Source organism: Orcinus orca, chromosome 8, assembly GCF_937001465.1.
Source record: "Orcinus orca chromosome 8, mOrcOrc1.1, whole genome shotgun sequence".
NCBI classification, from domain to species: Eukaryota; Metazoa; Chordata; class Mammalia; order Artiodactyla; family Delphinidae; genus Orcinus; species Orcinus orca.
The window spans coordinates 15,827,206-15,841,344 of record NC_064566.1 but is presented as its reverse complement, the minus strand read 5'-3'; the positions used below and the strand labels follow the sequence as shown (position 1 = coordinate 15,841,344).

The 14,139-nt window shown below is 46.1% G+C and overlaps 1 protein-coding gene across 5 annotated transcripts in view; it reads left to right on the top strand.

Moving 5' to 3' along the window:
• EXT2 (exostosin glycosyltransferase 2) overlaps window positions 1-14,139 on the top strand; it is a 129,711-nt gene that overhangs the window by 22,396 nt on the left and 93,176 nt on the right. For all 5 annotated transcript variants that reach the window (XM_049714202.1, XM_004264030.4, XM_049714201.1 and 2 more), the window contains exons 5-7: window positions 1,620-1,815; window positions 3,632-3,771; window positions 6,761-6,854. In XM_049714202.1, the coding sequence (XP_049570159.1) occupies window positions 1,620-1,815; window positions 3,632-3,771; window positions 6,761-6,854 (430 nt within the window). The remainder of the gene's footprint in view (window positions 1-1,619; window positions 1,816-3,631; window positions 3,772-6,760; window positions 6,855-14,139) is intronic.

The window sequence follows — 14,139 nt, the reverse complement described above, 5'->3', positions numbered from 1 at the left end:
TAGAACTTTCAGCGAGGAGATGATCTGTATTCGTGCTGTCAGGTGCCCACTGGCCACATATGGCTGTTGAGCAGTTGAAATGTGGCTAATGTGACTGCGGAACTGGATTTTAAATTTTAATAGATTTAAATGGTCTCACGTGGCTAACTGCTGTTGGGCAGTGAAGTTCTAGGGAATCTGCTTGTCCCTTTCTTTCCTCCCTGTGGTGTGGGCAATACCCTTTGCTTTTAGTTCAGCTATAGAAAGAAATGACCAGAAGAAATGGCTCTGAGGATTTGAGAGCCATGCACAGCTATGGTGACTGCTGCTCTGTTGAGCTGAATTGCTGGCAGGGAGAGTGTTCACCTTCTCAATCACTGCTCTGGGTCTTGTGGGCATGAAGCGTAATGCTTGGGAAGGTGCCACCTCCTCCGTTAGAGAATGATTATTCTTTGGCCATGGGTGGATGCATACGGTGTTCTCCAGCTGGACCCTCCAGATAAGCCTGAGAAACCGTGGAAAAACAAAACAATTACCCTTTCTTTCTCCCAAAGCAAGAAGGAAAGCGATGGGGTGGGGAGTGGGGTTCAGACTGTGGCCTTTGGGTTGTTCCTCATGCATCGCTTCCTATTATCTTCCCTCGTGGCAGTACCTAGAGAGGTGTACGTTCAGTATTTTCCCCGGTCTGTACCAGTTTGAGGTAGATTTGAGTGAGTCCTGCTTCTAGGTCTGATGGGGGTTTCATTTCCTCTGGAACCTGCTTTATATTCTTCCTTTCTTCTACAGTGATCCCTGCTGGTCCCTCAGCCCATGTCGTGTTTATGCTCTGTAACCTGTCTGCCTGTGGGAGGGAATGACTTACCATCTGGTCTCCCCAGAGTCTTCCCCCAACTCCTGGCTGACTCACTTTGTGCTCACGTTTTGTCTCTCGTGGAGATTTAAATGGCGCTAGCTTCTTGGAAGTCCTCCTTTCACTCCATTTTCCTGCTATCCGGATGTTAAGACTGGTTCTATCCCTTGGTGAAATGGTTTTTTCCACTTGTTCTCAGTGCCCAGTCTGGTCTTCCCGAGTCCCTGTGGCCTTGAGGATGGGGATGTTGAGTGGCATAGAGTGCCACCCAACAGCCGGAAGCAGTCTTTCACCTATTCTGCTTTCACAGCCACTGCTGTCCATTAAGACCCCTTGTTTTCCTGTTTGAAGGATGCAGCCCGCTCTCAGTTCCTTTTCAGAGCAGAGAGCTCATATAGAACTAATGGCAACATTTGATGTTCTTCCAAATAATCAACCAGTCAGTCCGTTTCTGTCTTTACACATATACATACACACACACGTAAAGCATGTTCCCTTAGCTCGGCATATTATAAGCATTTCCTCAAAACATTAAGAACTTTTCCCAAATGAAGTCTTTAATGACGGCATGACGCTTCAGCATGTGAATGAGACATAGATTGCTTTCTTAGACTGTATAATATTTTAGATATTCAGCAATGCCGCAGAGTATAATTTCCCAAAAAGTCAAGGATGTGAATAAAGAAGGGTGAGAAAATGCTTGTTGCCATTAAGTTTAATAACAAAGTTGGTCTCACCTTGACTCGCACAGCGGCTGCAAGGTCCCAGTCCCTCGTTTTGTCCTTCGTAGGCCACGGCGGTACTTCCTCCTGTCGTCCCAGATGGCTCTGCATCCCGAGTACAGAGAGGAGCTGGCCGCCCTCCAGGCCAGACACGGAGAAGCGGCGTTAGTCCTGGACAAGTGCACCAACCTCTCCGAGGGCATCCCTGCTGCCCGAAAGCGTTGCCACAAGCACCAGGTCTTCGATTACCCACAGGTGCTGCAGGTGAGTGCCACCCGGCTCCTCTCTCGGGGCTCGGCACAGGTCACATCCGCAAGGTGAAACTGACCCCAGCAGACAGGTGTTTCCCACGTTCAGCTAGCAGCACTCCCCAAGGGGAGAGGAAGACAGACTGCTCTTCACTGCAGCCATGGACCTCCAGGAGCTTTGGCATCTGTGTACTGTTTGTGCAAAGCTGCTTGGCCTGTGAGCGTTCCTACTCCTTTCAGATCTTCATCTTACTGCAAAAGCACAAATCCCATAGATTTATAGAAAAGCCACATAGACAAAGCAGGCATATGTATTTTGCTTTTATCACTGTATTCATAATCCAGCCCAGAGAAACCTCCTTCTCGAAGGTGCAGCTTGTATCCTCTGACTGTGCCAACCCGCAAGGCCATGGTCAGCTTTTCCTGAGTGGGAGGTTTTTATTTTTTGTTACCGTTTTTGTCTCGTGGTGTTTTTGCCGCCCTTAGCATGTCCTACTGGTATTGTGGAAGTGGCAGGGCTTCCATAACCAGAAGCAGAGTAGTCCTTTTGGGGATGTTTTATAAGCAGGATATTTCACATTGCAAGGGCCTGGAGGCTAGGAAAGGAGAAATTGAGTTTTGTTCACTTAAATATTTAAAATACAGACAGGTTAGTTCAAGGAGAAATATCAAGGAGCTGGTGTGATTTTTTTTTTTTTTTTTTTTTTTTTTAATCTCCAAAGAGTACTGGCCCATGCTGAGATTGTTAAAATACTTTCTTTCAAAAAGTGCTGCATCTCCTCTGGAATGTCTGACTGATAACAGTGGTGATGTGAGCACGAGTATTTATAGTAACCTTTGTCTAGACAGGAAAAATGGTTATCAGCACGTGTGTGCACATCTGGACACCGACTCTTTGGGGCCAGCTGAGCTGTCCACCTGCGCCTCCACCATGACTGATGCCCTTTTTCCACTCTTGCTGTTTTCTGGTTTATCCCCGGAGGAATTTGGCATGTTGAGTTTCTTCATATTTTTTCTGAACTTTCCTTTTCTCTAGCTTTAAAGATTAAACAGTGTTTTGTTTTTTAACTTTTTCCTCCTGAAGAGGCAAAAACTGGGAGAAACTGAGTATTAGAGATGGGGTCTTTTCTTATTTTGGTTGACTTATTGCAGCTGTTTCTTCTCGTGTACATGTCTCACTTTCCCAAACGTGTCCCACATCGAGTACAAGTTTGAGGCAGTGAACGAGGAAGAAATTTTTTGAGATTTTGCTTTTTGTTCGATGGATTGTTTCTAAATAGAACATATCTGTCTTACTATGTTTTCTAAGGCATTGCATTCATGAAGTGAATGTCTTCTATATGCAAAGCCCACTTCTAGATGCCATAGGGAGTAGAAAGATAAAAGGAGATTTGATACTTTCTATTTAGGGGGTCCTCTAGGGAGACTGATAGGCCCAGATCAAATAATTCTATAACAAGGTAGGCGGAGGTAAGTGTTCTGAGCGCTGTGCAGCCACTGTGCCACAGTGTGTGTACACAGCACACTAGGACTGAAAGAATCCAGCCCTTGCAAAGTCACGTTGTTGAGTGTCCAGAGGAAGACGTAGACGTGTGTTGTGAACATTTTCAGAATGCCAGCAGTGGAGGCATTGCGCTGATACTGGAGAGTGGAAAACCAGAACATTGCAGCCACTTAAGCTTTTCAGTCTTACTGGTGTGACCTGTTACCTTTCAACATTTTTGGTGTTGCTTGGCTTCAGCCCTTGAGAGAAGTTCATGGTCTGCCGGGATCAGAGTAAGTGGATCAGTGAAATTGGTATGTAATCCCTCCCTCTGCCTGTATTCCTGCAGGAGGCTACTTTTTGTGTGGTCCTTCGAGGAGCTCGGCTGGGCCAGGCGGTGTTGAGTGACGTGTTGCGGGCCGGCTGTATCCCAGTTATCATTGCAGACTCCTACATTTTGCCTTTCTCTGAAGTTCTTGACTGGAAGAGGTGGGTGTTACCTTCTGATAAACTTTACACCAAGAGTCCTGCATGGATTAGATTTTAAAAGTCCCCCCAGCAATTGTAACGCATAGCTAGGTTGGAGAACTACTCCTTCAGACTGTTTTTGCTATATTTTCCATAAGGAAAGTTAGTCCGTTGGCCTGGAGCCGAGGTTGGCCAACAGGCCTTTGGGCCAAATATGGCAGGCTGCCAGTGTTTGTAAATAAAGTTTTATTGAATCACAGCATACCCATTCATTTACACATGATCTTCGGCTGTTTTTGAGTGACAGTGGCAGAGTTGAGTACTGTAGTTTAAAATGACAGAGATTACGTGGCTTGCAAAACCTAAAATATTTACCATCTGGCCGTTTACCCTTGACCTAGAGCAGTGGTTCTCAGCTGTGACTGTAGAGTGTACTCACCTGAAGAACTTTTAAACACATACCTGGGCCTTGTCCTCAGGACTTTTGAAGCTCCATGGGCAATTCTGATTTGTAGCCACCGTTGAGAACCACTGCTCTAGAGTCTGTTGAATTTGCATGAAGTGCTGGCTGGAGGCAGAGCGCCTGCACACAGGTGAAAGCTTAGAAACACTCCCAGTGGATGGCTGGACACGCGTGCGTCCTGCCTGGACATGACTGTCAGTGCTGTGCTTCATGGAGTAGTCTGCTCGTCTCTTGTTGTTTCATTTCCCCAGGACATTGGAGGTTAAAGGTTTTTGAAAACGAGTTCCTTTTGTACATACCTCTCAGGCTTGTCTTTGCCTCAAATGCTTAATTGCTTTCTCCTCTCCCACCTTTTTTTTTTTTTTTGCGGTATGCGGGCCTCTCACTGTTGTGGCCTCTCCCGTTGCGGAGCACAGGCTCCGGACGCGCAGGCTCAGCGGCCACGGCTCACGGGCCCAGCCGCTCCGCGGCACGTGGGATCTTCCCGGACCAGGGCACGAACCCGTGTCCCCTGCATCGGCAGGCGGACTCTCAACCACTGCGCCACCAGGGAAGCCCCTCCCACCTTTTTTGATACCCTGTTCAAGCCTGGTCACCACAGGTATTTGAACAATTTAAGTAGCATTCATTCATGTGTACATTCATTTATCTCACATTTACTGGAAAGCCTACTGTGAATAATACAGGCTCTGCTCTTAAGGAGGTGAGAATCCAGTGGGGAAGACAAACCCACAATTATAGTATTGTATGCTAAACGCTGTAACAGATGCATGCAGGGGGTGCTATGGAAACCCAGAACAGGGAGGGAGCCCAGTTCAGCCTGGAGGAGGAGGGTGTGTGATTCTCTGTGTCCTGGAGAAGTGATGAGCCACTTCCAGTCACTTATTCATCTGTGGAAATATGTATTGAGCACCCTCTCTTTGCCAGGTACTGTGTTGCGTATGGGGATACAAAGATGATCAAGGTCAGGTCTTGCCTCTGAGAAGCTCTTAGTCCAGTGGTGGGAGATAGACAAGTAAGCCAGTGATTACCAGATGCAGAGCTGAGATGCAGCCCTGGCTGGATGGGATGCTTGGAGGGGGAGGAAGAGACACATACCCTTGCTGGCTGTGGGGTCGGGTAGGGCTTCTCAGAGGCAGTGACCCTGAGCTGAGTCTGAGAAGATATTCATTCCTACGAGGATCTAGATGTGCTTGGGTAGTTGTAATTAGGGATAAGTGGTGGAAGGGCTCTGGATTTGAAGACAGAAGGCTGGGGTTCAGATAACCAGCTCTATTCCTGGCTAGCTTTGTGATCTTGCCAATCATTTAACCTTTTTGAGCCTCAGTTTTCCCATCTGTATGGTAGAAATCATTTACTTATTTAACAAGTATTTATTAAGCGCAATTGTGCTAGGCAATATGCCAGGTGCTCGGGTATGCTGGTGATTGGGACCAGACATGGTTCCATCCTAATGGACTAGGCTAGTGGGCGGAGGGGGTCTCAGGTTTTAATAAATTAACCTAGACGAATGTAATGACCAACTCTGCTGAATCCATGAAGGGTAAGTCATCATCGAGCCCTCTCTCCCTTACCCAGCATCTCTAATCTGGTGGCACGTCCTGCTGGCTCTGCTCCCTCGTCACTTTCATCACTTCCTCTCTCTCAGCATCCCTTGCCTGGACCCTGCAAGGGGCCCCAGCTGTTCTCCCTGCTTCCGCTCCTGCTTTCTGTAGTTTGTTCTAACTCTTCAGGCAGAATGATCCTGTTGGAACCTAACCAGATCGTGCCGTGCCTTCCTGACCCCTTCTGTGGTTTTCTATCTCAGTGAAAGCGTAAGTCCTTAAATGGCCAGGGAGGCCCCAGAGGCTTTGCTGTGACCCTCCCTCCCCTGTTTCTCTTCATTGCCTGGTATTCTCCACCTCCTTTACTGTGCTCCTGCCACACTGGCCTCCTTGCTGTTGCTGGCACGTTCCCGACGTTCCCGACACCCTGCTTCCTCAGGGCCTTTTGTTTATTGTTCCTCCTGGAATGCTCTCCCTCGGGTGTTCCCCTGGTCCTCTCACTCCCTGGCCTTCCTTCCATGTCTGATTTGTTCACTGTTGTATTGCCAGGACCTAGCACATAGTAGGGGCTCCATAAATACATGCTGAGGAAATGAATGGATTGGGGAATGTAGCTAAAGGAGAAGAGTCATTGTTAATTCGGAGCGGGCAGTGAAGAGTGAAGAAGAGTACCAGGCAGGCAGAATTGGACACGCCAAGCCCTTGTGGTTAAGCAGGGTGTGGTATGTTCAGGAGACTGAGAGGGTACCTGTGTGGCTGAAGCACAGTGGGGAGTGGACAGAGGATGGGAGAGGAATGGAGTGGTGCTGGGGAGCTGAGAGAGGGAGCTGGTCAGCCCTGAGAAAGGGGCGAGGAAGAGGGACTACTCCCTGCAAGGACTGTGGGGCTGAGGGTAGTTTGGGGTGTTGTTGCTTCTGCTTGTGAGAATTGAACGAGAAATGTACGTAGCAGTGCTTTGTGTACAGGGCTGCGCGTCCATCAGTTGTTTTGCTCTTGTCTCTAGAGCATCTGTGGCTGTGCCAGAAGAAAAGATGTCAGATGTGTACAGTATTCTGCAGAGCATCCCCCAAAGACAGATTGAAGAAATGCAGAGACAGGTAAGGGGCCAGGCAGCCCTGTGGGGGAGGGGGCGTGGGTGACGTGAAAGGGTGGCCCTGGCTGCTTGGGTACAGAGCGATGGCTGCTGAGTGCGGGAGTGGGATTTATTTCCTCCACTACATTGACCAGCCAAACTTAAAGGAGGAAAGCAGCGTTAGGGAGTTGCATCAGGTAAGGTTTGGAATAATAACTATCAGAGATTCAGAAATGCTCCTGAGGTAAGCATGCTGTGATGCTAGGGTCACACCTCAGCGGTATGCTCGGGACGCAGAGCTGCCCCTCTCTGGAAGGTGGTTTACACGGCAGGTGAGGGTTCTGGTGACTGAGGTGGCTGTGGAAGCCAGCACGTTTCAGGGTGATGCTTCTGAGGAGCCTTGACCCCGAGAGTGTCTTGGTGTCAGCTGGCCTGGATCCCCCCTTCAGCGGCCCTCGTGATTAGGAGGTGCCCTCCTCTCCCCAGAACACATACACCCTCCCTCTTCCCCTCCCAGGTCTCTCGTCTACCTTCTGATGCCCCTTCCCCTGGGCTGCTCTCCACTGTCTAACGCATCCACCACGTGTCCTGTTTAGTCCTTCTGCCGTTTCTCTCTCCCAAAAGAAGTTTAGTTGGGCTTAAATATGAAACAAGTTAAAAACTGAAAAAAGTCTATCCCAGTATTGGTACTGTGCATGTTGTCTCTATTTCTGTTTTTCCTTTCTTTTTTTAAAAAAATTTTTATTGGCGCATAGTTGATTTACAGTGTTGTGTTAGTTTCTACTGTACAGTGAATCAGTTATACACGTACATATATCCACTCTATTTATTTTTTTGGCCGTGCTGTGCGGCACGCAGCGCAGCATGTGGGATCTTAGTTCCCTAACCAGGGACCAAACGCCCCCTGCATTGGAAGCGCAGGGTCTTAACCACTGGACCGCCAGTGAAGTCCCTCTGTTTCTGTTTTGTAAATAAGTTCATTTGTACCATTTTTTTTAGATTCTACATATAAGTGATATCATATGATATTTGTCTTTCTCTGTCTGACTTACTTCACTTAGTATGATAATCTCTGGGTCCATCCATGTTGCTGCAAATGGCATTACTTCATTCTTTTTTTATGGCTGAGTAATATTCCATCGTATATATGCACCACATCTTCTTTATCCGTTCATCTGTTGATGGACATTTAGGTTACTTCCATGTCTTGACTATTGTAAACAGAGCCGCAGTGAATACTGGGGTGTACGTATCCTTTCAGATTATGGTTTTCTCTAGTTCTTTTTTTTTTTAATGGATTTTAACAAGTTTTTATTTCTATCAAAATTATCTATATAGGTGGTGAGCTGGAGAAGAGGTTTGGAGGGCTCTCAGCATTGAGGATGTAACTGCCCCGTGCACCCCTGTGTCTAACCTTGTCCCAGGAACGAGCCTCAAGCCTCTGTCTGGGCTAGGGCAGGGCAGTCACCCAGCTGTGTGTGGAATGGGGAGGAATTCTGGGCTTCTGACTGCTTCTTAAATACATTTTCCATCTGTCCTCCTGCCCTGAGCACTGCCGTTTCCCCTGAGTCTCTGCAGCGGAACCCAGATTTTTCTCAGCTGATCTAGGATGTGCTCTCTTGGGCCTATAGCGTCAGCTACCACCTTTCCTTCTGCTTTTCCGCTTCCACATTTTGTTGCTGTTATCTCCTCCCCCGTTCTCTTTATCTTTCAGTGATTATGCCTTAATTTTTGAAAATTCCCCTTAATTGTCATTTTAGGGTTTTAGGAGGGAGTTAGTGAATGTGCTCAGTCCCCCTCTTTATTTTGGTACCGAGCTTCTTAAACCAAAGAGATGACACATCACACAGTAATGAAGTCTGTAGGTTCTTACCCCAGCCTGCCTGTGTTGAATGCCAGCTTGCCCAGTTACTAACTCTGTGCCCTTGGCCAAGGATCTGCCTTCTCTGGACCTCAGTAGCCTCATCTGTAAAACATTTTGGTGTTCTGATTTGAAACCAAATCACAGGTCGAGTTTAGCCTCCCTGAAGTTTTTTCATAGCACACCCATGTTCGTTTTAAGTTTCTGGGCTTCCCCGTGTGTTACTTAACTCCTGACCTCATCTGAGTTTTAGTGCATTAGAAAGTCAGTCTAGAGATCTCTATGTTCTTGATCTAAACCTGTGATTCTTACAACTCATGTAGAAGAAAATGCTCCTTGAAGGGCGCTGGTATTTATGCTCTTTGTGTTTCTTTTTATGGCATCTTGACTTGTTAACATAATTAAATAGAAAATCATCTGCTAAATCAGATATCATCTTTTTCTAGATTTAGTCTAAAAGGCTAAGAAAACACTGGGTAGGTAAAAATGAGCAAGTTCTGTCCGGTTACCTTCTCCCCCCGGCCACCTTCGTGTTGGAAAGAGAATCACTTAGTTCCCAAGCAGAGCTCCCACTGTCAGCTCACAGAATGCCCTTGTTTTCCGGGAGCTTGGTTTGGGAACCATAGGTCTGAGACGAGCCTGGCCGGCCTTTTCGGTGACAGGCTTGGAATCATAGAACCGTTGAGATGGAATGGCTAAAGGTTACTTAAAACAGTGTACTTTTAGGTTATTTTGGTTCAAAGAGACACACTTGGAGTCAAAAGACTCGAGTTTGAGCCCTGGGTCTGTCCCTGTTAATTATACAACCATGACAAGTTACCAAAGCTCCTTGGACTTTCCTTTCCTCATTTATGAAATCAAGGCGTTGGCTAGAACATCTCTCATGTTCCATTCAGCTGTTAAAAAACGCTGTGAAACTCTTGTCCTTGACAACATTAATAATTAAGTGGTCATCTCTTTCCCATGACCACCTCCTGTCATGAGGGCCTGTTACTGTCTCTGGTGGTGAATAACCTACATTATGTCAACTTGGAGGATAAAGGCAGTCTTGGTACTTTCCTGCCTCCCGTTTCTAAATCTCCCTCTGCTTGCTGATGCCCCTTTTCTCTGTGCTGTTTTCAGACCTTCTGGCACTCTGCTGCCATGCCCCGTTTAGTCCTGCTCCCCTTTCTCTGAATATTCTACATCTCCAAAACGACCTCTTTTCTTCTCCCAACCTCACATTTCTAGACCGGACTGATCTCAACTAAAGGTGAGATTATCTGGTTGAAGCAATTCCCAGATAGCTATAAAGGATGAATAAGTTCAGCTGCCAGATGCCAGCAGTACACCTGTCTCCCAAGTTGTGACAACTGGCAATGTCTCTAGACGTTACCAAATGCCCCCCATGGAGCAAAATTTCTGTGATTGGGAACCACTTTTCTATTGATAGTTAATCATCTCTCTCTTTTGTCCTTTCCCGAATATGCTTGTCATTTTGCCTTCTGTATACCCTCCATTGATTTAATCTGACCTTGGCAGGAGTAACCGAAAAAATAGCACACACTTGGTTCTGGAAAGTTTTTACACCTTAGTGAATTCTCTTTAGGGAGGTCAAATTTGAGTCTTTTTGTAAGACAGGCATAAACTTTTAGGGGAAAACCTGTTGCGTCAGTAGCTGATACCTTGGAACCCCTGGTTGATCATGTTAGAATGAGCTGAGACCAAGGAACAGAGGGTCTGATTTTCTTGCTCAGCAACTCAGAACCGGCTCAAGGGCCTGCGTGGACAGTTGTAGCCAGCAGAGGGCTCCATCCACTTTTAAGTGACTGATTTTCCTTTTGAGTATTTGTTTCCAAGAAGTCCTAAGTGCTGTGAGCTACGTTGACATTGTCCTCAGAGCCGCTCTCTCGAGACCCGCTCCTTCCTGCACTTAGCACAGGATTCTGCTCTCCTGTGATGGAATAGAGCCAGAGTTTCTGAATTGACCCCAGAGATGTGGGGTGGGATCTTGGTGACGAAGGTATTGCAGTAACTTTTTGCAGCTTAGAGTTCAGGGGCTATAATCTGATCGATGAATACATGGTGAAAATCCTTAACATGACTCGGGAGTTAGGATGTACCAAGAGAGGATATTCTGCCTGACAAGGAAACCTAATTAAGTTTTCCACCTGACCTTAGATGCGCTAGTGAAGCAGCCATAACGTTAAATGCAGGGCTAGACCCTGAAGTAAGAGCTGGGGTCAAGCTAAGATTTTTGAAGTACAACCTGCATCTGTGTCATCTACCCCTAAAGGCGAACAGCCAGCAGTACTGGCATATATGGCATTGAAAGAGCTGGGGTGGCTTATGGGGTTTTTTGTGGTTAAGTTAAAAACCAGTTCCTTCAATGAGAGGTTAATAGTTACAGCAGTATAAAGCCAACTCACCAGTCAGCCTTTAATTGTCCTGTGAGCTAAATTAACTAGTTAATTAATTCAGTGCAGCCCTAATTATGTGTTTCCCCCAAGGGGAGATGATGGGAGATGATAAGCAACCTGTGATCCCCACCCACAGAGGCCTGACAGCCATCTTGGGGATATGTGGGAATAAGCCTGAAGAAAGCTGAGAAGACGGTGCACGTTTCCCAAAGGATGTCAGGGGTCTGACATGGGAGGAAGTACGGGTTAAAGCTGTTAGGGACAGCTTTATTGGGGAGGTAGCATTTGATGTAAGCCTTAAAGATGGGGAGTCCCGTCAACCATCTTTCTCACATTGGAAACCAGGAAGAAGTATTTTTCTATAGTCATACGGAACATTCACATCCCCAGTCTCCCTTTGAATCACGATGGAAAAGAAAGCAATCTGGGATATTGGAGGGCTGAATAGACACTGGACTGTATAGTTAGAACTGTTTGTGTGGATAGGGGGGAAGGCGTAAACGGATCCCCAGTTTATCTGTTGAGCGGAGTTTCCAAACATTCTTTTATTGGTCAGTGGCTCCACCAGCAGTGACCTCTAACCTCAGCCACACTAGGAGGTGGAAGTCAGGAGCCTGCCTTGCCTTTGAACTCTTCTTTGTACTCAATTGACTGGGAGCCTTTGAGGTGGCAGAAACATTCAGCATCTTCTTTGCTCTATCTCTCCTTTAATGCTTGGCTAAGTTAAAATATCCGTTTCTTTTCAGTCTATTACACTGACCCATCTCAGTCTGCCTTCATATTTTCCTACTAAGCCTACCAAATATTTGTGCCATGGAGGAGTACTTGAAGGTATAATGGGCTGATTAGGAAAAAGAACACTTCCATCGAAGAAACTGTGGTACCCTCACCTAGCAGGACTGTAGTTAGGTGTAGCTGTGCCGGAGGAGAGAGCAGAAGAGACCACAGAACAGTAAGTGCGTGTGTGTCCACCAGAGCTCATGCATTTTATTCAGGGGAGAGCCCCGACAGGAGGCTGTGATTTCAGCACATTAAATTATCCGCTTTCCATAGCCATAGTAGTCTAAAAGTGACAAATTTGAAAGAGAGAAAGACTACACCTGAGGGTCTGTGAGATGGGTCATCTGCCAGTCAGGCATGAATAGAGAAGACGGAAAAGCTATTTTAGAAATAGAACTCTCAGCACTTTGGATGTATGCAGACCGCCGTGTGCGCTTCACGATATGGGCGCGTCATTGTAAGATGGCGGAATTCCTCGGTTCAAAGAAGTATGCGTGTGTTTGTTTTTCATCTTTTGGATTTCTGGCATCCAAATGAGTCTTCCCATCACTTTGAACATTGAATATAGTTTCTGTTTCATCCCCTTGAAGATGTTACTGATGGGCATCTTCAAACTGAGGAGATACAGAAATGGCTCTTCTTGGTGATGCCCTGCAGTCTTTAAGTGAGGGTTTAAATTTTGTTTAGCATATATATATTTTTAAAAAATATTAGCTTTCATGTAAAATATTTTATAAAGTTTTCTATCTAAAATATTTGTTTTTATTTTTTAAGAAGGTTTTGTGATTCACCTAAAGGTGTAAACCCTCGGGTATCTAGAAGCCTCAGCAGTCCAGAGGGATGTGTTCTCTGAGGGTTCCCTATGCTGGTGGCTTGACTGTTGTGTCCATTGATGGCTACCTAGCAGTCTGTGTCCATTTCTCCCTCCCTCCCTCCCCCTGCTCCCCCCCCAACACACACACAGTTTACAAAGCAAACTCTGTAAACAGAGTAGTGAGATAGGCAGCGAGAGGAGTAATCCGAATTTTTTAATGTGAGGAAACGGAAGAGAAGAGATGTAAAGTGATCCTCCCGAGACCACACAATATGTAAGGGACAGACAGGGAACATACTCTTTTGCTGCCCACAACTTTATTCAAATTATAAGGCTTTGTGGCCTGGATCGAGGCTGAAAATCAGGATGCCCTTCCCAGGAAGCAGTTCAGGCTAACTGCTTATGGGATAGTCTTCCCCAAAACGTGGTTGCTTGAGACGCTTGGGACTGGACACATCCCTGGAAATACGTTATGAAGAATGTGGAAAAGATTTCACTTCTCATTTCCAGGATCAATATTATAATGTCTGTCACTCTTATCCCCCCCACTGTGAAACTGAAAATTTTCTAATATATATAAACTGAACTCTCAGGGCTTTTAAAAAACGCCAAGTGTTCCCTGCTTCCCTTCCTCTCCCCCCCCCCCGCCCCCGCTCTCCAGTCCCAACATGCCACTCCAAGCTCTATTTCCCCATCCCTACTTTTGTACTTGCCCTAAAAAAAGCTACTGGATCACTTACCCTTCAACAAACACACTGACCTGATCCCTGGAGTTCTCCCTGTGAAACAGACAACCATGGTCTGATACAAAGGCAGGCTCTTTGGCCAGCGGGAGAGCCTTGGGGAAGAGTGTGATTACGGGATATTTTGAGTTTCATAATTTTGTTTCAGTAGCACTGTATACTCTGTTGGAGTTTTCCTGAATGTATAAATCCATGTTGTGAAGGAGACCGGTCAATGTATGTTTAAAGTAGGATAAAACAAGGACTCATTTAATCGAAACTCTTAAGGAAGAGCATTTTTATGTGTTTAACTTACCTTTTTTTTCAACTTCAGTATTAAGAACCTTATTGGAAAAAGACTCTTGCCAAGTATCTGATGGGAAGCCAAGAAAAGCATTTTAATAGAACTGTCTCAAATTTATAGTGCACTAGGGCCTGTAAATAAATTTCCCTGTCTTTAAGGTATGGGCTGATTTGCAGTTATTTTGTATAGCTTCTGAGATTTAAATCCTTACAGTCCAGATGGAGAGACCATAAAGCTGCTTTCCTTGGCAACCTGGGCATACCTTGTCCATGGCGAGCATCATGGGTAGTAGATGGAGCTCTGTCTGTAAATGCTCGCTTATTGTATTGTGATGCCAATTTGAATTGGTTTGGCGACTTTTCCTAGAGCAGCCCACCTAAATATTCTCTAAATCTAGGAGAATTAGAGTCCCTGATTTCATAGTGCAAAC